General features: G+C 43.6%; 1 protein-coding gene across 4 annotated transcripts; it reads right to left on the reverse strand.

Moving 5' to 3' along the window:
- Positions 1-88: 88 nt before the first annotated feature.
- On the reverse strand, positions 89-23,750 carry LOC138978534 (exosome complex component 10-like). Of its 4 annotated transcripts, none has more exons than XM_070351277.1 (21): positions 23,617-23,750; positions 22,784-22,917; positions 22,264-22,387; positions 21,348-21,452; positions 20,505-20,661; positions 19,612-19,669; positions 16,268-16,454; positions 14,444-14,587; positions 13,740-13,930; positions 13,213-13,369; positions 12,517-12,665; positions 11,786-11,948; positions 11,279-11,405; positions 11,010-11,113; positions 10,747-10,815; positions 10,128-10,190; positions 9,253-9,349; positions 4,344-4,549; positions 3,365-3,674; positions 2,677-2,750; positions 89-2,213 (listed from the first exon to the last, which is right to left on the reverse strand). In XM_070351277.1, exons 1-21 carry the CDS (start codon positions 23,728-23,730, stop codon positions 2,139-2,141), a joined length of 2,808 nt encoding a protein of 935 aa, XP_070207378.1. In that variant the 5' UTR covers positions 23,731-23,750; the 3' UTR covers positions 89-2,138. The 4 variants fall into 4 exon arrangements, with proteins under 4 accessions (XP_070207378.1, XP_070207377.1, XP_070207380.1 ...); XM_070351276.1 differs by having other exon boundaries at positions 89-2,216; XM_070351279.1 differs by having other exon boundaries at positions 2,677-2,793.
- Between the last annotated feature and the right edge of the window lie 34 nt (positions 23,751-23,784).

A 23,784-nucleotide genomic window follows, 5' to 3' on the forward strand; every position in this document is an offset into this window, starting at 1 on the left:
TCTTCCTCTCTTTCTTTTACATACACTAAATGTGAGCAATAAAACATCTGTCACCAAAAATTCTTTTCAATTTTATTGAGATATTACGAAAACCATAAAGTCACCAGACAATTAAGGTCATGGTTATCCTTTACACAACATTTACAAGTAAATGTGAGCAAACACATATATATCAGTCACCAACAATTCAGTACAATGTTATAAACAATCAACCGCATGAAATATCATTTAATTGTTCTATTTCAAGGCGGTAATCTTTCGTGCAATATTCACAAGCAAGCACCACACACATCTGTACAAAAATAAACCATGTTTCTTCCCATTCAAAACCTTTCACTTTATTCAACAACCCATTTCACATACACACACACATACTGTCACACATACCTATCCAAAAATTGGGGGAAAAAATAACAACTGTATATAATTACGCACTGCCCATAACAACATACACCGCATTCAGATGAGAAAGGCCAGCCAGTCAATCTAGTCTAGCAATCTACAGAGCTCAAGTTGTGTACTTCAAAGAATATTTCCATACATGTTTCCTCTTTCTTTCTTGTACAGTGGTACATGTACCTGCAAGATTAAAGGACGCCCTTGGGACCAGGTAAAAGTGTCCCCACACTGCAGGTGGCCTGTCATGACAGGTATATTTTGGTCAAGATAATAGACAAAGGGACTCCAGAAGGTGTCCTATCATGGGAGGTGTCCACTCATCAGAGGGGCCTCACATCACAGGTACCACTGTATTCCTTTTATTATTTCGTATTAATGAAGTCCATGCCATCCCCATACTTACTGTCTTGTATTTCAACCACAGAGATGAAAAACTGGTGAAATCAGCGGCAGATGAGCACACAAAACTCTTATTCTTGTACAGTGGATTGGAACCCCCTTTTAAGACTCCCTCCTGTTTAAGACCTTGTTTTCTCTGACTTTCTGTTCTTTACCTCTGTACAATTACCCCCATTGTAAGACCCCCTCCTGTTTAAGACCTTGTTTTCTCTGACTTTCTGTTCTTAACCTCTGTACAATTACACCCATTGTAAGACTCCCTCCTGTTTAAGACCTTGTTTTCTCTGACTTTCTGTTCTTAACCTCTGTACAATTACACCCATTGTAAGACTCCCTCCTGTTTAAGACCTTGTTTTCTCTGACTTTCTGTTCTTAACCTCTGTACAATTACACCCATTGTAAGACTCCCTCCTGTTTAAGACCTTGTTTTCTCAGACTTTCTGTTCTTAACCTCTGTACAATTACACCCATTGTAAGACTCCCTCCTGTTTAAGACCTTGTTTTCTCTGACTTTCTGTTCTTAACCTCTGTACAATTACACCCATTGTAAGACTCCCTCCTGTTTAAGACCTTGTTTTCTCAGGCTTTCTGTTCTTAACCTCTGTACAATTACACCCATTGTAAGACTCCCTCCTGTTTAAGACCTTGTTTTCTCTGACTTTCTGTTCTTAACCTCTGTACAATTACACCCATTGTAAGACTCCCTCCTGTTTAAGACCTTGTTTTCTCAGGCTTTCTGTTCTTAACCTCTGTATAATGACCCCCATTTTAAGACTCCCTCCTGTTTAAGACCTTGTTTTCTCAGACTTTCTGTTCATAACCTCTGTATAATTACCCCCATTTTAAGACTCCCTCCTGTTTAAGACCTTGTTTTCTTAGACTTTCTGTTCATAACCTCTGTATAATTACCCCCATTATAAGACTCCCTCCTGTTTAAGACCTTGTTTTCTCTGACTTTCTGTTCATAACCTCTGTACAATTACCCCCATTATAAGACTCCCTCCTGTTTAAGACGCGATTTTCTCAGATATTTGGCAGGTCTTAAAAGAAGGGTTCCACTGTATCAGTTGATCTTGAGGTACAAACTGCTGCTATCCAGGTACACAGATGCAGCCTATTTTCATGTGCAGAAGAGGTCAACTGCTGCTATCCAGGTACACCGATGTAGCCTATTTTCATGTGCAGAAGAGGTCAACTGCTGCTATCCAGGTACACCGATGTAGCCTCTTTTCGTGTGCAGAAGAAGTCAAACAGCTGCTATCCAGGTACACAAATGTAGCCTCTTTTCACATGCAGAAGGTCAAACTGCTGCTATCCAGGTACACAGATGAAGCCTCTTCTCATTTCTTTCCACCTGCCCCGGGTTTGAAGCTCATGCTCTTTTTGTGCTTCTGTCCAACGCGCTTCTTTTTCCCCTGCTAATATAAAAGGAAAAAACCACAAACATTAAGAGGGGAAACTTGATGTCATAAAATTACGATAAAACTTGGCAAAATTATTTTTCTTCCCTTGTGAAGATGTTAATAGTCAAATCAGTGCTAGGCTATCCCTCCGTAATTTAGCATGCTAGTTACTGAAGAGAATTAAAGATTTGAAAGGACAGTTCATAAAAAAAGAGCACCAGACACATCTGAACGTGACAAAAACCACACTGTCAATGACAATTTTCCGCGTTCGCTCTCACGTGATCCAATTCCTCTCAGAATTGTGGGAGATATAACACCATGTTAAATCAGAAGAACAAAACAATTTCAAGCAGAGGCACCATGACAGTGCAGAAACAGCCGAAACCCGTTATGTAATGCAAGTATGAATGTATGCTTTTCACTCAAGCGACTCTGCATAGAAACTAAGCAATTCATACCAGTGGATACTTACCTTGTTTTGCTTCTTATCCCCCCCACGGAAGTGTGGATTGTAGACACCTGGATACTGCTTCTGTGAGCCTTTTCCTGGTCAAAAGAAAGAAGAGATTTGTCAACGTGTCGTTCTCGCCTGAAAGAAAACAGCAACAGATGCTCAAGCAAATGCTTGGATGTTGACAGACAAAACTACAACACTCTTGCATTCTGTGCCCTAACAACTACAACAATTTCAAAAACAAGTACCCTTCCCCCCTTTTCACTCAGTTTCCTTTAAATTTACCAGGGCAGGCAGGAACGCCACTATTAAACGCCAACAAACAAGAGTGTGATTTCAAGTTTCTTCTTCGTTCATGGGCTGAAACTCCCATGTTCACTCATGCTTTTGCACGAGTGGGTTTTAACGTATATGACCGTTTTTACCCCGCCATTCAGGCAGGTACATGCCGCTTTTGGGGTATTTTCGTGTTTCTGTAACCCACTGAACATGGATTACAGGATCTTTTCCGTGAGCACTTGGTCTTGTGCTTGTGTGTACACATGAAGGGGGATAAGGCACAAGGTCTGAACATAAGTTGACCTGGGAAATTGGAAAAATCTCCACCCTTAACCCACCTTTCGTGGCGGGGATTTGAACCCACGACCTTATAATTGAAACAATAGTCCGATTTCTAGTTTGACCACCACTGTAAATACAAACTCACCTGTGAATGCAGATTTATCTGCAGTAGAGTAGTCAAAGGGTGTAACGCTCTCCATCACCCCTTCCTCCGCAACTTTCTGTTTCTTTTTCTTCTTCTTCTTTTTCTTTTCCGCATCGTCATCATCTTCGTCTTCCATTGGCTCAATTGTCAGTGATTCAGTGATTAGTTGAACCTTCTTCTTTTTCTTCTTCTTCTTTTCCTGGGTGACGTCTGGTGATGGCTCCAAAACTTCTGTTTGTGGACTGGGCTGTGGGGAATCTGAGGCCAAGGCAATCTTCTTTGCCTTCTTCTCTTTCTTCTTCTTCTTCATCTGACAACACAAGTGTAGAATAACAAACGTTCAGTCTATTGAATCCCGTCCGCTCCCAGAGTATCACACACATGTAGAGTGACATACAAACAAACACACAGATGCCCACTGTGAAACACACAAAAACACACACACTGAAAATCCACACAAACACACACCCTACCACACACACACTGTGAAACACACACACACACACACACACACCCACACACTGAAAATCCACACAAACACACACCCTACCACACACACACTGTGAAACACACACACACACACACACCCACACACTGAAAATCCACACAAACACACACCCTACCACACACACACTGTGAAACACACACACACACACACACACACACACCCACACACTGAAAATCCACACAAACACACACCCTACCACACACACACTGTGAAACACACAAAAACACACACACTGTGAAACACACACACACCCACACACTGAAAATCCACACAAACACACACCCTACCACACACACACTGTGAAACACACACACACACACACACACACACACACACACACACACACACACACACACACACACACACACACACACACACACACACACACACACACACTGTGAAAAACACACACACACATACTGCGACAACAACACACACACAAACACAAACACTCAACACACACACACTGACCAACTGTCGCATAGACAAAGGATTCTCCTCCTCTTCATCCTCCACCTCCACCTCCACCACCTTCTTCTTCTTCTTCTTCAGTCCTTTCACTTTCTGTCTGCTGCTGGTCGGAGTGGTCGTTGCTGCTGTTTCTGTAGAAGCGGAGGGCTTTGTTGCGGTAGCTGACTCTGGTACTGTCTCAGCACGCTTGGATTTAGCAGGTGGTGCTGTAGTTGAATGAAGAAGAAATAATGCAATAAAATGACATGTTTAGTGCATATTTCTGATATGCTGACCTCAACTTATCATTACGGAAAGCGGGACTCACATCCTTACAACAACAATAACAAACTAGAAGAACAAAAATTGGAGTGTGCCAAAACGGAAACCGATAACATTTCTATTTAGTGAAATATCATGTCTGTCTTGGCAACATTGATACCGTTACATAGAGATCAGTGCAGTTAATCATACCTGGCCTTAACACTTAAAGAAGGGAAGACCGGGTTATCATACAAGGAAGAAGAAAGAGAGAGAGAGAGTGAGTGAGAGTGAGAGAGAGAGAGAGTGAGAGAGAGAGTGAGTGAGAGTGAGAGAGAGAGAGAGAAGTTAAGAGAAGATGGGAAGAATAAAAGAAGACAGAAAGAATCAAAGGAAAAAGAGAGAGCAAGAAAGGACAACACAGGTGGGTTTTCTTTTTTACATGGGTTCCCCCTAAAATAGAGCATGGGTGCCGAAACAGCAGGGGGGAAGAAACGGTCATTTAGGTAAACCCAACTTGTGCAAAACAAGAATGTACGCGGGAGTTGCAGCCAATGACTGCAGAAGAAGAATTTACAAGGGCAGCAGCATGAGCACACAGCTTGCTTTTTTCCAACTTTTTTCCCATCAAGTCCTCGACCAGATTACTTACACTGCATAGAGAGATAGACAGAGGTAGAGCAACTGTAAGGCTTCTTTTTAAGCCTACTGTCTATATGATACTTACCGAGACAGTACTATTCTTGCACATTATCTATTATAGGCCGAAAAAATTGGACAAAACGCTGAGTGGGTACAATTATCTCCCATAACCATGCGCCACCGTGGATCCCAAGCACTGTCCGAGTGCTTCCCCCTTACAGGATGTAGGTGGCGCGTCCTCTTTCTTTATGAGCTGCAGACCCTCAAAAAGCCCATAACATATCAAGAGGGGAGGCGGGAGGGAAACTCTAATAGTACTGTCTCGGTAAGTATCATATAGACAGTAGGCTTAAAAAGAAGCCTTACAGTCAATATAACACTTACCTCGACAGTACTATTCTTGCACAGAATACCAGAGTGGTGTGAGGGTGATATGTAGAGTATTAAACTCCTTAATCAAAATCACTTAAATCCAAGGATTAAGATACCCAGGCAATTTTCGAACAGTACTACCGTAAAAGAAAATATACCCAAGAAACATACCTTAGACTGACGTGACCATGCTAGCAACCACTGCTGTGTGGTGAACTCAATGTCAAAGTCCAGGCCACTCAAAGCTTGACTACCACTGAGTCTACGGCAAGTGGCTAAAGCGATGAGGAACAATTAGTCTTAAAAATCAGCAACTTGATACTGATGCCTGCCAGGGGTTCAAACTCATTGCTACGCAGGAGTTTGAGGACCAGAAAGACATCCCCCTTGGGAAATGAAACCCGAGGTTTAGACACCGCTGCATTGCTAATACCCGAAAGGACATTAGCGATGAGGGAGGACCTGATCAAGTGTTCAGTTCTGCGACCAGTAGCGGCCGCAATCGTGGAAGCGATGGCAGATCTGTATCCAAGAAGAGTCTTAGAAGAAAGACTCTTCTTTTGATACACTTCCACCAGGAAGTTGGCCAAGTCCTGTGTTGAGGGATAAAGCGGCTTTATCCCCTTGGACAAGGCGAAGGTGGCCCAAGCTCTCCAGCGTAAGTCGTAGAGCTGATTAGTTGATCGCCTCTTAGCGTTCAAGGAAAACTCTACTGAACTCTTGTGCAATCCTAGTGCAAGCAGTTTGGAGCGCACAAGAGCCATGCGGTCAAGCACAGACTCTCTGGACGTGGATGAGGGAGGCATGATCGAGGCTGGAGCAGACCTCCCCCGTCCAGATCCAGAGGTAGAGGGTCTACGTGGGTGAGACCGCGAAGATCTGGAAACCACGGAGCTGTTGGCCAGTAAGGCGCGACCAAAATCAGTCTTGGTCGTTCCTGCAGATATTTTGCCAGCACCCTCGGAATCAGAGATGTCGGGGGATAGGCGTAAGCATCGAGGAGCCTCCACAAGAGAGTGAATGCGTCCAAGTGGAACGCATTCATGTCTCGAAAGGGGCTGACGTACCTGGGAAGCCGAGCGCTGAATCGAGTTACGAACAGATCGATCAGAGGACGGTCCCACCTTGCCCACAGACGCTGTAGAACGTTGTGAGCGATGGTCCATTCTGTGGAGAGAACCTGATCGCCCCGACTGAGAATGTCGGCCAGGGCGTTCAGTTTCCCCGGAACGAACTGGACTGACATCCGGACCTGATTGGTCTGGCACCAGAGCAGAATCTCCTCCGCCAACAGGGAGAGGGACCGAGAATTGGTGCCCCCCTGGTGGCGAAGGTAAGCTAAGCATGTGGTGTTGTTGTCCCCGTTGAAAATCAGAGGGGCCAAGGACAGGCCGAATGGGAGGGCCCGAAACTCGAACACCGTGCCCTCCCAAACGAACCGGAGCAGATGTCGGTACCCCGGGGCCACCAGGATGTGGAAGTAAGCATCCTGGAGGTCCCAGACATGGCCCAATCGTTTGGCCGGATGGCCAACCGGACCGACGAAGGGGTTTCCATCTTGAACTTGCACCTGTGAAGGTACAAGTTCAAGGTGGAGAGGTCCAACACCGGCCTGAACCGGCCGTCCTTTTTGGGGACGGTGAACAGGCGGGAGCAGAACCCCAGAGAAGGCTGAGAAAGGGGGTAGACCGCCTTCTTCTCGACCAACGAGTTCACCTCGTCCTGAAGAGCCTGCCATCTGGCAGGCTCTCGAGGAGGGGGGAACGTCCAAGGTAGAGCGGACAATGGAGGTTGTGACGACAGCGGTAGAGAAAACCCCGACCACACCACCCTCAAGAAAAACTGGTTGGAGACCAGTCTGCCCCACATGCCGCGGGCCCGAAAAAAAGGGAACCGCCGGACGAAAGAGGGGCAACTTGAGGGGGCGTCAACGTAGGGCCGGGACTCACTGAAAATTCTGCTGGCGGGCAGGCGCAGGCTTGCGACCACCCCCCCTGGTGGTGCTGCTTCCCCTTACCTGTCTGAGCACCCTTCGTCTTGCTTGGGAACGCAACAGGCGCCTAAGAGGAGGAAGAAGGAGGCAGTGAAACTGGCTTCTTCTTCTTCTTCTGAGGCTGGGAGCTGGAGGTGACTGTAGCACTTCTCTTACTCCCCGCCGCCGTCGCCGAAGCAGCGAGGCCAACCATCAGAGAATCAGTGTTCCTCTGGCGTGTGGACTCCACCACAGAACGAACAGTGTCCGGATGAAAGAGGGAAGAAGGCTGAGGAAACGTGTTCCTCAGACTCTTCCTCATATCCGGAGGCACTATAGAAGTAGGCAGAAAATGATCACGGAACAGGGCCAATAAAGTGGACCAGTGTTCCAATGGCCAATTCTGCCGCAGACGTCACGCACGATCGCACGGCATGCAAAGCCCGATCCACTCGAACCGTGTCAAGGACCCGAGTGGAATCGGACTCTGCCCGATTGGGAGGGTCCAACAGTGTGGACAGCGTGCTCATCCATGTCAAGGCCTGTGATTGGGCCTCGACTGTGGAAGAAACGGTGGCCTCAAGATTGTGGAACGAAGCAGAGCTCAGTTCCACCTTCTTGACCGAAGGCACCTCCCCAACGAACACATCACCGTCAGCCCCACCCTAAACACTCGAAGTCTGGAAAGGGAGAGTTCGAGAGTCAAAGGGAAAAGGGAGGGACGAAACAGATTGGACACGAGGAAACAGTGGAGGTGCGCCTCCCGAAGGAAAGCATGGCACTGAACCCGCGTCCTCCCGAGGAACATAGGTCGCGTTTGCACGTGAATCTGTACTCCTCAGGCGATGTGCTGCCGCTTCCACCGTGGCACTTAGACTAGGGTGGAACGCGAATTGCCGGCGGCCGGATCGTTCATAAAACGAGCCGCCGGCAGACGCGGCGTGAGCCTCCCGCGCCCGGGCCGAAGCGGACTCAAAGGACGAGAGGGCGTCTCAGGGAAGGACGTCCTGAAACTGTTCAAACGTCCTTCTAGCTGTGCGAGGACGAGCCTCCTGCCTCTCGTCCTCAGACCCCGGGTCCACGTCCTGTGTGTCAACACTAGACGACAGACGCTTAAGAGAGGCATCCGTGACGTCAAGACGCCGCGTGATGTCTGTCATGTACTGTTGGAAAGTACGAAGCATAGCTTCGGAAGTTCCATCAGAAACCGGCAAGGGTAGAGTTTCAGTGTTAACCTCAGGGCGACCCTGATCCTCCTCCCTATCGTCCTCCGACTCACTCTCCTCTTCACTTCCCGACAACTCCTCAAAAGCAGGAGTGTAGGGAGCTTGAGGGGGAAGAGCCGAAAGCGATGAAGCAGGCTGTGAAGAAACGCCCACAGAAGCAAGAGGCCGCGAAGACCCCTGCCCCAAAGACGAAACGTCTCCAGCAGCCGAAGGGGGAGAAAAACAACAACCCTGCGACTGTTGGGTCAGCCCAGCCAACGAACCCCCGCCATTTATAGACTGAACAGGAACCCATCGGGTCTGATCAGAAAAGAAATGGTCCGGTCCGGTCGGGGGTGCCGATCCGGTCCGGTAGGGTGGTCCGGTCCGGTGCCGTACCATCCGGAGGTCCCGTTCAGCACCGAACCATCGTACCCACAGAAGTGTTAGGGATAGAAATAACAGAGAGCACACTCACCAAACTCCGGAGCAAATGTGTTGAGGTCAACGTCACTTTTGCGTTTGGTACCGGGTGCTATTCCTGTACTTGCCTTCAGTCTCCATGACATCTCCCCCTGTTAGGTGAACATCAGGTGCTTGCATTATCAGCCATACTGGATTTACTTTCAATGTAGAAAAGCAAAAGACAGCATTCTCAACTTCGGTTTTTTGTTTGTTTTGAAGATTTTTGGTTAAAGAGTTAATTTTTTTTATTATTTTACGGATAACCACTTTTGAGAAAAGCTGTAAATTAACTAGTTTTTAGTGCAGATTTTCACAAACAAAAACCTTTCAGATTGAGCTTTCAAGTGTACGTAAAAATCCCATGTCTGATTCAATAATCTCCAAAACGAAGAACTTATTAAGCATTTTCTCTTGCTATGCATTCAAGTTAACTGATATTTGCAAGGCAAAAGTCTGCTTGTTGTTGTTGCTCAAACAGGATGCCAATTCAATCATCTTCTCAGGTATGTTCTACATTTGAACTTCCCTCTTAAGACCACCAAAACTCTGAGAAAAGCAGGTCTCACAAGTTGGGGAGTCTTGCGCCTGTGGTAAATTCACAGACAATAACGACAAGCTATTCAGAGAAAATGTAGGAAGTCATAAATCAGGGAGTCTTACAAAGGGGAGTTTGACTGTATTTGCTCTCAGATTATTGACTTTCTGATTCCATAACCATACCGGCTGGAATCTCTAGTCAGAGTGAATTTACAAATACGTAACAACATCCGGTTTCTTTTTTTGTGCATACATGTACTTTCAGAAATGCTCCTCCATTTATATACCCTTAACCATTATAACAAGAAAAACAAAGCACATAATTAATGGTAAAACAAAGTCTTCACCAACCTTGGCACTTGCTGGCGGCTTCACGACACTGTTACCTTCTGCTCTTGCTTCGTCTGGAAGGAACTGGAACACAAAAGCAATTTGAAAAAACCCCACGAAAAAGAAGAATTGCAGGTTATTTGAACGTTTGATTATTGACAAAACATAACGTTACATTTACAGTATGTTGACCCAGTGGTCTTTTAAGAAGATAGACAAAGACGTATGGTACAAATGATTAACTTATCTCAAAATAGTGGATGAATTGCGCATGCAAGATGCCGACGAAGTAATAAAATAAATAAGCATTGGTATTACCATATAACGGCAACATGATACAGTCTGTACTTCAGTGCTTAACTGTGAACCAATCCTTTAGGGATACACTCTTATCAGCTTTCATAAAGAAAAGAAGTTATGCAGTATTAACATAGAAAAGATAGACTAGGCTGATGTTTTCTGCCTGTAAACTGAGTAAAGAATTTAGCCATTAACAAGAACTTCTCCACACACTCTGCGTGAGTATGCACCCTATGATGTACATCACATTTCACTATTCAACACACCATCAACCCTATAACCAGTTGATACAAACTTGCACATGCACACACAGTAACTTCAAATCTCAAAAGAAAAATACCTTGGAAAATGGGTCACAGAAATGGCTTCTTATTTTGGATGCAAGTCTTGTCCCTTTGTTTCTGGCATTCTGCAACAAAGTCCATCCTTTTGTAATTAGCATGCAATGGCATACACATACGAGCAAGACAGCCTCAACAGATCTAAAAATATTCCGTACTTCATAACATGAAACTCATCAGCAAGCAGATCGGAAACAGTGTAAACAACATATTTTGCTCAGTAGAAACAAACTGCTGCACATACAGGAAAGAGAAGACTTACCACGCTACTGTCAGGAAAAAGCGCAGATAGGATGGGCTTTCTCTTCAGGATGATGTCTGACTGGGTGCTGAACAGAGAACTGTTGGACTTTGTGCGGATCCCATCTGTTTGGAAATGAAATAGTCATACACAGCCTTGATTATTAACAGGCAGACCCTGGCACTGTTAACGTATTCTTTCAAAAACAAATCATGTACAAAATTAGTCTTGGATTGGGTAATAAAATGCAATGCCCCCCTTCCATCCACAGAGACAACTCATCACCATACCTGAACTCTCGCCAGGGTCCAAGGATTGTGACGTTTGCTTGGAGAGGTCGTGGCGGCAAGTGGAGATGGAGGTGTGGTAGTGAGGATGCTGTGCCGCAGACGGTTCCATGCTGCGTTTCTCCTCAATCTGATCAGCACGGACAATTTGAGATAAAACCTTACTGTCAAAATTAACAGTTTTATTTGCAGAGCAAAACTTTGAACAAAAATAGCAAAACTTTGAGAGAAAACCTTACTGTTGAAATTAACTGTTTTATTTGCAGAGCAAAATTTTAAACAAAAATAGCAAAACTTTGAGAATAAAAGTTATTGATGAAATTAACTGTTACATCTATATAGCAAAAATAGCAAAACTCGTAGGAAAAACATCACCGATAAAATTGACTGTAACAGGTTTCTTTCTCATTGATATTTTGTGTACACACAACTGCTTGTGCTCCCCAGATAAACTATGCAGTAAGACTAAAAATGTTCTAGTCAGCTATCAAGTAAAAAGCAAATTTCCACCGGTGCCAAGGTAGTTTCTCTGGCCTCCATGATAAGGCTGTGTACTTCATGCTGACACTGCCGCACTAGGGGAGGGATGGGGTTGCAACACGCCAACACTCCCTGTCGCTCCCTGGGGAGTATTTCGGCCATCTGGAGCAACATGTGGTTTGGGAGAACATAGCTGGAGACAAAAATCATTGTTCCTTTCAGAGGTTTTGCTCAAAATCTGTGTTCTGACCTGAATGTTAAGCACTGATGAACTTTAGCCTGTCACTTGTCACACACACGGTAAACAGAGCCTGTGAATTCTCGGTACATTTCACAAAGTCAAAAAATAACCCGATAACCCTACAACTAGAAAGTACATATGAGCTCATGAAGCCGTTCAGGCAACTTTAACATAGAAATTATTGTTACACTAAATCGCAGAACAGGGAACTTGGATCAGACTGATTATGGTAATGCTACTGTTTATTTTTTTTGTTCTCTAAGCCTTTTCATAGATATTTTTCCTAAAAAAATGGAGAATTTGTTTTTATCAGCAGCAAAACATAAATCCACCTGATTGAATACATATTTGGGGGCTGCTGTAACACACTTTTAAAACTGTGAAAGATGTCTGATATAAAATTCTGTAGAGACAAATTTGAGGCAGTACTTTGCCCAAATGACCTTCACAAATGAATCAATCTTCAAAGTTAGCATCAAGCTACCAACAAAATCTATTAGGAACAAGTGACTGAACTCACTGCACGCTTTCATCCTCATCCCGAGCCACACTGTCCCTCCAGCTGTAAATGGATTTCAGCGCCTGTAGTTGCTGAGAGTTGAACACCTTCTTGCTCTTCATGTACAGGTCCAGGTGACTGTCAGGTGTGAAGCGCATCTTCTTGAACACCTCAATAAATGTATGAAAAAAATAATATTTGAATTCTTTGCTAATGTCGTCGCCCCCCCCTCATAAAAAGTCAAATTAAGACCTCCTCCTTTTTAAGACCTTACTTTTTCAGAAGGTTAGTGTCTGTATACTAGGGCAAAACTACCTAAAAATCTGGCCATTGACCTGAGGTCACAAGGCTAAACAGCTCTGAGAATGCAGACTCTTTGATCTCGCAACGCCCCGTCGCGATATAACCTTCGTGGTTGAAAACGACGTTACACACCAAATAAAGAAAGAAATCTCACAACACATCGGGGAGAAAACATATTTCCACTCTGTATACTTCCTTTGACTTGCAGCCAAAACACCGGAAGAGCCTTTTGTCTAGATTTTTCTCATTTTAACCTTGAAAGTGGGGATGGCGCCTTTTACATCGAAAAACCTTGTAGTCTCTAAATACAGTAGATCACAGACACAAACATCACTGGAATATTATCACTTCTGATCATAATTCTAATTCTGTGACAAAAATACCAAGGTAAACCGAACTGCAGTGATCTCTCACCTTCAGGCACACGTTCTTGCTGCGCTGGAACACGGAGTGCAACAGGTTCTTCTGTTCGTTGCCACGGTCAATCAGCTCACCGCGCATGCGATCGTAGATGTGGAGGAGGTAGTGGGTGTCCTCTTGGGCATAGCGGATCATTTTTTCATGCAGAGGCCTGAACAGAAATTGTAGTTCATCAACAACAACGTTATAGTCTGTTTACATACGCACATTTTCATCTGCTAACTTTCTCTCAGCAAATTTGCAGCAAACAAAATAAGTTCTCCTTCTCTCCCCCCCCCCCCCCTTACAATCGGACAAAAGCATCAGTATTTTCTAACTAACCTCATCGTTAATATACTAGTCCCATCCCCCTCAACATCAGATTGAAATGAGCACACACAAAAGTGTTCTCATCAGGTACAACTACAACAGAAACCCCTTTTTAAATCTGAAATAAATCTTATGAACAGAAAAAAACAATAAAAAAAGCAAGACCATTGAAGAGAGTTGGGGGGTGGGGGGTGCTCTGAACTTCCCCTCACCTCATTCTCCAATCGGAGAGCTGGAACTGTTTGTCGGCATCCACCTGACAGTACACCTGCAGCAGGTGAGCCAACGAGTAGCGGGCATGGTTGAGAACCCTGGCCGCTTGACCCGTGTCGAACATGTTGACCACGTACAGGCCAAAGTCTCTCTGCAGCCAATCTATGTCCGAGTCTGCGCCATGAAACACCTGTTGAAACACAATGGCAGATCTGATAAAGGGAAGTAAGCACACTAAATGCTACAACATGTGTAAGTGAGAGTTATACGGAACCATTCTCCTGGCACCTGAGAGAATAACAAGCTTTGAACTTAACAAGCGACTTTCATCCTCAAAGGTAGTCAAGTAGAGTAAAGAGAACAGCAACAACACAATAAAACGCAATCCATCTAGAGATGATTATTTTGTGTATATCTGTTGGGGGGGTGCGGGCTTTCAAGTGGCAGAATGGTCCCATTTGGTGTAAAACCCAGGACAGATCTGTGGCGCTCAACATCATCATAGCATTGAATCATACATTTTCTTTTTGTTCATGGGCTGACGTGTGTACACGCAAGAACAAGACCAAGTGCGCAAGGAAAAGATCCTGTAATCCATGTCCGAGTTCAGTGGGTTATAGAAACACAAAAATACTCATGCAAAAACATGAGTGAACATGGGAGTTTCAGCCAGTAAACAAAGACGAAGAAGAAGAGCACTGACCTTTGTGATCTTGGGGTCAGTGAAGACTTCATTAAGAATGCTCATGTCGGAGCGCAAGGCCAGCGTGTCGATGAGGAAGTCTCTCGTGCGTGTTGATACTTGCATCAGGCACACAAACCCTTGGAATGTCCGGTAGGAATGGTGCTGCAAAGACAAACACAAAAATGACTGATGCATGAATTCAACCAAAATCATCTGGAATAATTACATAGTCACTCCTTTCCCTGTGTATAATCATGAAGTAATAGATTTAAAATACAACCGCTTCATTTCTTTCCTGTTTCATTTTAATTACTTTTTGTCCCATAGCCAGACCTGTTTACCCAAAACCTGAGGCAAGAGTACTTTTTCAAAAAGTTGAGTGTATTTTTCAAAAAGTTGGTGTACTTTGCAAGCAAAGCCATATGGGCTAGGGAAAACGTACGCGTGGGTGCAACCGTGTTTGTGTAAGAATAGCATGTCTTGTGAACACCTTCAGAATTTAACTCCTTCCGATACAACAGGGATAAAACAATTTTATTTACCTGTCAGTTTATAACATTATAACCAGTGTCTTCCAAGCAGATTGATAATGAAAAGATGAAGTTCGTGAAATAACATCTGCGGTTGACAGTGGCAAGTTCATTTTTACAATCATCTCAGAAAACATTGCTTCAGCACGGACTACAGCCTTTTCTTCTGGCAGGATTTGCTTTGCGGGAATGAACTTCATAATTCCTTGGCAGCTTTCAGCGGATTTCTTTGCAGCAACCTTGTCCATGTGAGTTTTGGAACTGCGGTGTCGTTCGATGTCATATTTCCCAGCATGGGCAACGGAGAAATCTGATTTACAATACTTGCAGTGTGCATGACTTTTTCCCATAGTAGACTCCACAATTCCTGGCTCTTTCTTATATTTCTCCAAGAAAATCTGCTGCTTCTGCTGTTTAGACTTGGTACAGTCATCCGAAACTGGCACATTTTACCGCTTCATTTTCCCACGATTGTCCTGACGATCGCTTGTGCCAACAACTGAACAAGGTTTCCACAGCTGAAGACTCGCTGTCATGGTTATCTCCCTTCGACCGAAACCGGTATCAGTTGTACCATCCCGTAATCAGCACACCAACACCGGAAAACGTATTCTAGACTAGTATTGTTCTTATGCGTATTTTGTGCGTGTGTCGCGTATTTGCGTACATATAATAATTTGGCGTACAAAACACGCCCAAATCGTACTGGTAAACAGGTCTGCATAGCTGTGAAATTGGGGTCCCTTCCACCCAGTGGAAAGTGGCACCACCCAGTGGAAAGTGGCACCACCCAGTGGAAAGTGGCACCACCCAGTGGAAAGTGGCACCACCCAGTGGAAAGTCGCACCACCCAGTGGAAAGTCGCACCACCCAGGTGTGTGCATGTGAAGGAGTAATCAGCCATCTGCACTCCTGACAAAATGACCGAGATCTCTTACGTGCCATAGCGCTGACACGGATACCATCTCTGATTCTGCACATAAAGTTGGTCCATGGCTATCCCGGTCCGGATTTGAACCCATTTTAAGAATCCCTCCAAGCTTCTCAAATAACAAACTCATACTTACGCAATTAATTGTACATCAGCTAAGATTGGTCCATTACTAGATTAACCTTTGGCATCAGACAACTTATTAAAATAATCCCCCCAAAACACATCATGTGAACTTACAAACCAGTCTTCTGGAATCTTCTCAACAAAAACGCTCTGCAAAGTCCATGCAATAGTATACAACAGCATAAGCCCATTTCTTAAAAAGATTGTCAACAAACGAAAATCAAACACTAGCACAAATTCAAAACAAACACTAACCTCCAGATCCACTGCAATTTCTGTCTCGTTCTTCAAAAGGTCACAGAGTTCAGCAAGGTCAGGGGCGGTGTCAATGAACTCGGCAGATGTGAGGTCAACTGGCTTGACCTCCTGCGGCTCGACCCTTTCTAGCTGATGGGGCAATGGCTGCCACTGCTCCACCTCCTCTTTGTACGGGTGTGGGTACCTGATTGGACAACCAACCTTGCCAGTTGACAAATTATAACCACACATGGGAACCCCTGTTTTGCACTTGGAGTATTCTTAAACAAACTTGGTGTATTTTCAGAAAAATGAGCGTACTCCACACAGAATTTGAACATCCATGATTCAAACATGCTTCACATGCGTCCGTCGCACCGTTAATTAAGTTACCAGTTCATTTAAATCAAATTCTTCTTTCAATGTTTACCGACAAAAACTGTGATCATGTGTCAAAATACTGGACTGGTTTGGGGATGCGCTTGTAAAAAAGAATAGATTAGGATTTGTTCTCGTGGTATTATTTTCAACTGACCGTACTGCTAGACTTGACAAGCATGCATACAAAATACAGTGGAATCCAGCTATAACGAACCTGGGTATAAAGAAATCCCTCTTTTAACAAACTGCCATTGATTTCCCGGCAGACAGCCTTCTATTTCTTACTTGTTACTTTCCGGCTACATCGAACCTTTTGAACTCATTTGCATAACGAACCCCTCTTTTAACAAAACGTTTTCATTGCCCCAGAGCCGTTTTGTCTCTAAAAGTCGCAAGGCTACAACGAACTGATGTCAATAATTGTCTCCAAAGATAAAAATACACAAACACAAGTGCACATCGCGTGATGAGCGAACTCTGAACAAACAGCGGGAGGTGCACGAAACAGCCACCGCCGCTGTGTTTTCACTATTCCAATCCGTCGGTAAGACTTCAGATCCAATTTCTAGGACACATGACTGCATACAAAAGATTGGGCATGCTTTTCTCTTTTTTGACGATTTGCCTTTTCGCTTGTTGTGTACTCAATTCTTCCTCAAAGAATGTTTATGGGAAATATCTCGCTCCACTGTTTTTGAAGTGACCGTCTAAAGATGGCGCCCACTGCCACAGAAGCACGTGTTGCTGCCAATACCCTACGTCGCTACTTGCAGGCAAAGTGCAGCGATGTCTGTGACTTGGATATGATCTCCAAATTGGAGTGTACAGTGGAGAAGTGTGCCAGTTCTGAGCAGCGTCAGACAAACATTCTGGACTTTTTCAAAACAGCTTAGTACGTGTGTCGCGGCAGTGTTAGTGTGTGCAGTGTCTTTTTTGACGGACACGTAGATTGATCAGAATGTACTACATGTACATGCTTTTACACGACTTTTTTAAATTTTACTTCTAAAATTGTGACAGTAAAGTGAACATTTGAACTATGCCTCTCTCTATAGATTATATTATGAAGCTGTTGAAAACATGCAGAGATTTTACTCTCCAAGGAAAGATCGATGGAACGATCATTTGAAGGTGAGTGGGAAAACTTGTCTTAAGGCCATTTAGGGTTGAAAACTCTACAGCGAATTGCTGATATAACAAACTAAAATGTATCTCCCTTGAGATTCGTTGTACGGCGTAATCGTATGGGTTCCCAGGTCTGTTTGACACTGACCCTCAGCATACTGCTAAAAAAGTAAAAACCCTCTTTTGAATTTGAGCCCAACACCTTTTAACTTATTTAAGACCTTTGTTTTCTAGATGTTCTGTTGATAACATGTGTAGAGTTAGCTCCACCTTGATAACATGTGTAGAGTTAGCTCCACCTTGATAACATGTGTAGAGTTAGCTCCACCTTGATAACATGTGTAGAGTTAGCTCCACCTTGATAACATGTGTAGAGTTAGCTCCACCTTGATAACATGTGTAGAGTTAGCTCCACCTTGATAACATGTGTAGAGTTAGCTCCACCTTGATAACATGTGTAGAGTTAGCTCCACCTTGATAACATGTGTAACGTTAGCTCCACCTTGATAACATGTGTAGAGTTAGCTCCACGTTGATAACATGTGTAGAGTTAGCTCCACGTTGATAACATGTGTAACGTTAGCTCCACGTTGATAACATGTGTAACGTTAGCTCCACCTTGATAACATGTGTAACGTTAGCTCCACCTTGATAACATGTGTAGAGTTAGCTCCACCTTGATAACATGTGTAGAGTTAGCTCCACCTTGATAACATGTGTAGAGTTAGCTCCACCTTGATAACATGTGTAGAGTTAGCTCCACCTTGATAACATGTGTAGAGTTAGCTCCACCTTGATAACATGTGTAGAGTTAGCTCCACGTTGATAACATGTGTAACGTTAGCTCCACGTTGATAACATGTGTAGAGTTAGCTCCACCTTGATAACATGTGTAGAGTTAGCTCCACCTTGATAACATGTGTAGAGTTAGCTCCACGTTGATAACATGTGTAGAGTTAGCTCCACCTTGATAACATGTGTAGAGTTAGCTCCACGTTGATAACATGTGTAACGTTAGCTCCACCTTGATAACATGTGTAGAGTTAGCCCCACCTTGATAACATGTGTAGAGTTAGCTCCACGTTGATAACATGTGTAACGTTAGCTCCACCTTGATAACATGTGTAGAGTTAGCTCCACCTTGATAACATGTGTAGAGTTAGCTCCACCTTGATAACATGTGTAGAGTTAGCTCCACCTTGATAACATGTGTAGAGTTAGCTCCACCTTGATAACATGTGTAGAGTTAGCTCCACCTTGATAACATGTGTAGAGTTAGCTCCACCTTGATAACATGTGTAGAGTTAGCTCCACCTTGATAACATGTGTAGAGTTAGCTCCACGTTGATAACATGTGTAGAGTTAGCTCCACCTTGATAACATGTGTAGAGTTAGCTCCACCTTGAAGACTCCCTCCCTTTACAGACCTCATTTTCTTAGATTTTGTTTGTCTGTTTGTTTGTCTGTCTGTTTGCTTAACGCCCAGCCGACCACGAAGGGCCATATCAGGGCGGTGCTGCTTTGACATTTAACGTGCGCCACACACAAGACAGAAGTCGCAGCACAGGCTTCATGTCTCACCCAGTCACATTATTCTGACACCGGACCAACCAGTCCTAGCACTAACCCCATAATGCCAGACGCCAGGCGGAGATTTTCTTGGATGTTTGGACGTCTTAAAAGGGGGGTTCTACTGTGTACTTTTTAACCCAGACTTGCAATTTATTATCTTTGCAAATAAATGCTTGTGAACAGCAGCAAGTATTTACATATTTCTGCACGCACACAGACACAATCTATCAACTCACATTAAGGAATAGGTATCACTTCCCAAATAACAAATTTTAAAAACTTACACAAAATCTGGACTCTCCGTGTCTTCCAAAGAGATGTGGGCAGGTAACTGAAGGCTATCTGAAATAACACGAAATAAATCAGATATATACTACTGAAACTCCCTTTTCACTCACAATGCCTATGATTGGTATGTGTACGACTGTTTTCTACCTCACCAGTGACACAGCACTTGGGTGGAGCAAGCGTCACCATATTAAATATAAAAAATATATAGATATCTATTCCTGACATGACTGAGGGTTAACCCCAGAACCAGTGGCCCTGCACAGTGGCACAATAGCCTTTATTCCAAAAGCCTTGACACTGTGAGGGCCTAAGATTGGTAAAGTGGCGAAGGCCTTGACTGTCAGGCACAAAGGACCAGTGCCCTTTCCAGAGGGCCCGGATATGTTTTGCATTTTAGAGCATATCCGTGGCCAATCCTGGCAAGAAACTCCTTAATTAGCACAGAAATATTGACTGAAAAGAACTACCAGACAGCCTAACAGTGTACTACACAGGACAAGGGAGGTACCTACTCAGTGTAAATATGGCAATCGGCATGCAATGCTAGAAATTGCGACGTGAGAGAGAAATTCAAGTTTTACGCCCTCACGTCAAAGCCATTAGGGGCATGTTCCTGGGTTTTATCCCAACTTTAGATGAGATACACAAGTGTATGCGTGTTTAGGTGGTATCAGCCATCTGTACTTATTGCAAAATGACCAAGGTCTTTTACGTGCCACTGTGGTGACACGGGGGTGGGACATGGATACCATCTCTGGGTCTGCATAATTGACCCGTGTCCGTCCCGGCCCAGTTCGAACCCGCGACCCCGGGAAAACAAGTCCAGTGCTCTACGCCCTGGGCGCCCGCGGGCCCCAACTGCACTGTGCTTTTGTGCTGTTTATACCTTGCAGAGGCTGAACAGCGTGAGGTTTACTGGTGATGATGGGCACGAAAGGCTTGTTGCTGTTGTCAATCTTATCCTTGAAGCTGAGCTGTGGCCGCTGGATGTTTCTGGCGGTCAGTAACTGCACCGGGGCAGACGGACTGCCTGTGCCAGATTTCTGAAATGAAAGAAAACCTCATTTTGAATGTGTGTACAGTTGGACCCTCTCTTCAGACTCAAACAAGTCTGAGACAATCAGGTCTTTCTGTCTTTCTTTATTTGGTGTTTAACGTCGTTTTTAACCACGAAGGTTATATCGCGACGGGGAAAGGGGGGAGATGGGATAGAGCCACTTGTCAATTGTTTCTTGTTCACAAAAGCACTAATCAAAAATTTGCTCCAGGGGCTTGCAACGTAGTACAATATATGACCTTACTGGGAGAATGCAAGTTTCCAGTACAAAGGACTTAACATTTCTTACATACTGCTTGACTAAAATCTTTACAAACATTGACTATATTCTATTCAAGAAACACTCAACAAGGGTAAAAGGAGAAACAGAATCCGTTAGTCGCCTCTTACGACATGCTGGGGAGCATCGGGTAAATTCTTCCCCCTGACAGAGGTTATGAAGAGACAATGTGAAAAAGCAAGGTCTTAAAAGGGGGTTCCACTGTATTATTGCAGAGATATATATCTAATGGCTAATTGTGTCCTAAATGAAACCTTTTTACTTACATTTATTAAAATGAATGCTTTGTATTTCATTTAGCAGAAATCAGACACAGATTACCAGTCTTTCAGATTTTCTAATGAGGTTTTATTTCACCAGTATCCAAGTATTTATGTTGTCTGTGCACATACCTTTTTGTTCCAGCTTGCCACAGCAGGATTTGGTCGATTCATGGCCGACACAACCAGCTTGTGCTCATTCTTCCTCACCCCGGTGGCTTCATCTACCCATGTTCCCTGTCGCAAGAAGAAAACAAAGACTTCATACAATATAAAATCAGTAACATAAAATCTGTGAAATGCACACAAACACCATTTAAAAGAAAAAAAGGAAAAAAAGGCGATGTTGCAAAAAGGCATACAGTGACTGTAAGACAAAGAGGTCAGCAAATACAAAAAAATAGAGGGATTGAGCACAAAAATATAAAAAATAAAGTGTGTGTGTGTATGTGTGTTTATTGGAATTGTAAAGCGCTTAGAGCTAGGAATCGGGATTTGCGCTAAAGTGATTTATTTTTATTATTAGTTAATCATTAAAATAAGACTCGTTCTGTTGTCCATTTATCTAAGCATTACCAAACTATCCCTAGCGTGAAAAGCCACATGCAGAGAAGGGAGACGTTTTGGCTTATCCCGAGGGTGTCTTTCAACATTGGTGCTTTACAAAGCAACAAGTTCAATCTTCATTATCATATGGCAAGCAAACATACAAGGTTGATTCGTGTAACCCGATCAACCCTATTTTTTTCTGCTGACCATAACACTTTGTTTTACCACCCTAAAAAGTTCACAGCTAATGGGGTACCTGGTGCTCCGTACACATGGAGATCAAGTTTGCACAATAAATAAAAGCTTTATACAAAAGAGAGAGAATAAGCAAATAAAACGAAAGAAAAATAAACCTGCCTACAGACTTACTTTTTGTTTATACAATACATACATGCACCACATTAATCTTAATCCAAGTTTTTTCTTTTTTTGCCAAACAAGTTTGTGGTAAACAGTAAAACTAAAAGAAAAGAAAAAGGTAAAAATACTGTCGTCTCACCACTCTCTCCAGGATCTGATCGTTGGCATCAATGATGACGTCAAATTGCTCATCCAGCTCCAAAGCATGGTCCGTGCCTGTGATCGTTCCCTTCACATTCTGGTGACGCATCACATTCTGCAATCTGAAATGTCAACATCAAATTTACAAATTAGCTTTACCAGTGGACACCATCCCACTCCCCTCTTCTTTAAGACAAAATCTGGAAAACAGGTCTTGATAGTCTTTGTTATCCAGGATCTTTCCTCCTTTCCACTCAAATCCCAATTCTATCATTTCATTTTGATACTGAGAAAACACTAACAATTGGTCAACATCTTGATCAAAACTTACAGTTACAGATGATTCTATATTATGATGAGTCTATACTGTATAAACCAGATGTTAACTAGGACATTACATGTTAGTGTTTGCAAGTGATTTTGGCCTTTTTTAATTGTTTGCTGCTCACACAAAAACTATTGCTTTCTGTAATAAGGAAAACTGGTACAGTGGTAGCATCAATGATACAGTAACTCACAACTGCAAGATCCTGCCAGCTTCGAGATCTAAGACATTGCGAACAGAGTTGTAGGTTGAGTAGTAGTCATAATCATCTCCTGTTGGCAAATCGTTGGACGTCTTGGTTGCTTGCACAACTGTTCGCAGCATTTGCTGCAACAAGCACAAAGGAAATACAATTTTACAGCTAAAAGTAATACGTCCTTTTCTGTGTATCATACATTTAAGCAACTTTCTTTAGACAGAGTCAGAGAACACAAAATTGTGCACACATTTTCATCAGGAAGAACCAAACAGCTTTGGTGATAGTGATGGGAATGCAAATAACGCAGAATGTCATCACCTACACAAAACCAAAGTGATCGGTTTGTATAATTATAAATTTAAACTAAATTAAATGTATAGATATGGCTGATCAGCAATCAATTGTGTTGCCTTCGTTTTCGAAACTGGTCACACTTAGGCATTTTGAACCTGTACATAGTTTCAATCCAGGTCCAGCTGACCATTTGTTTTCTGCCTCTGGGACTGGGAGTAACACTGATGGGCTGTGCCTGACCAAACACATACTCTGAAATGAGAATCTCTTGTGATTGAAACACAAATTCAAAAATCTGACATATTGTAGCTACCCCACCCAGTCCCCCACCCTCTCTCTCTCTCTCTCTCTCTCTCTCTCTCTCTCTCTCTCTCTCTCTCTCTCTCTCTCTCTCTCTCTTTTCGTCGTGACTGAAACACGTGCCTATAAGTATAATAGCTAGTTTTGGTTTGTGCAAGTTGGAACTGGGCACAGATTAAAACATGTTTGTTTCGTCATAGCGCATGTGATCGGATCACTCGATAGACACGTACCTGGGAAAAGTCAGTAATGCTAGAACATCCCGGAAATATTTCCTCGGGACTTTCGTTTTTGTTGTCATTGTCAGTTGAAGAAGAGGCCACATCTTCGTCTCTAGTCGACGCCATCTTCCTCTAAGAAGTAGTGTCAATTCCTAAAGTTCCGTAAACAAATTGTTAGCT

This window comes from Littorina saxatilis, linkage group LG10, assembly GCF_037325665.1.
Source record: "Littorina saxatilis isolate snail1 linkage group LG10, US_GU_Lsax_2.0, whole genome shotgun sequence".
NCBI lineage: Eukaryota > Metazoa > Mollusca > Gastropoda > Littorinimorpha > Littorinidae > Littorina > Littorina saxatilis.

What these genes read in the sequence shown, in the direction of transcription:
- LOC138978534 (XM_070351276.1), bottom strand. Translation starts at nt 23,730, where the DNA reads ATGGCGTCGACTAGAGACGAAGATGTGGCCTCTTCTTCAACTGACAAT. An exon ending in GGACCCTGGCGAGAGTTCAG is followed by an intron (nt 11,114 to 11,278) that starts GTATGGTGATGA and finishes ATTTCCAAACAG; the next exon opens with ATGGGATCCGCACAAAGTCC. An exon ending in AGATAAATCTGCATTCACAG is followed by an intron (nt 2,751 to 3,364) that starts GTGAGTTTGTAT and finishes TCTTTTGACCAG; the next exon opens with GAAAAGGCTCACAGAAGCAG.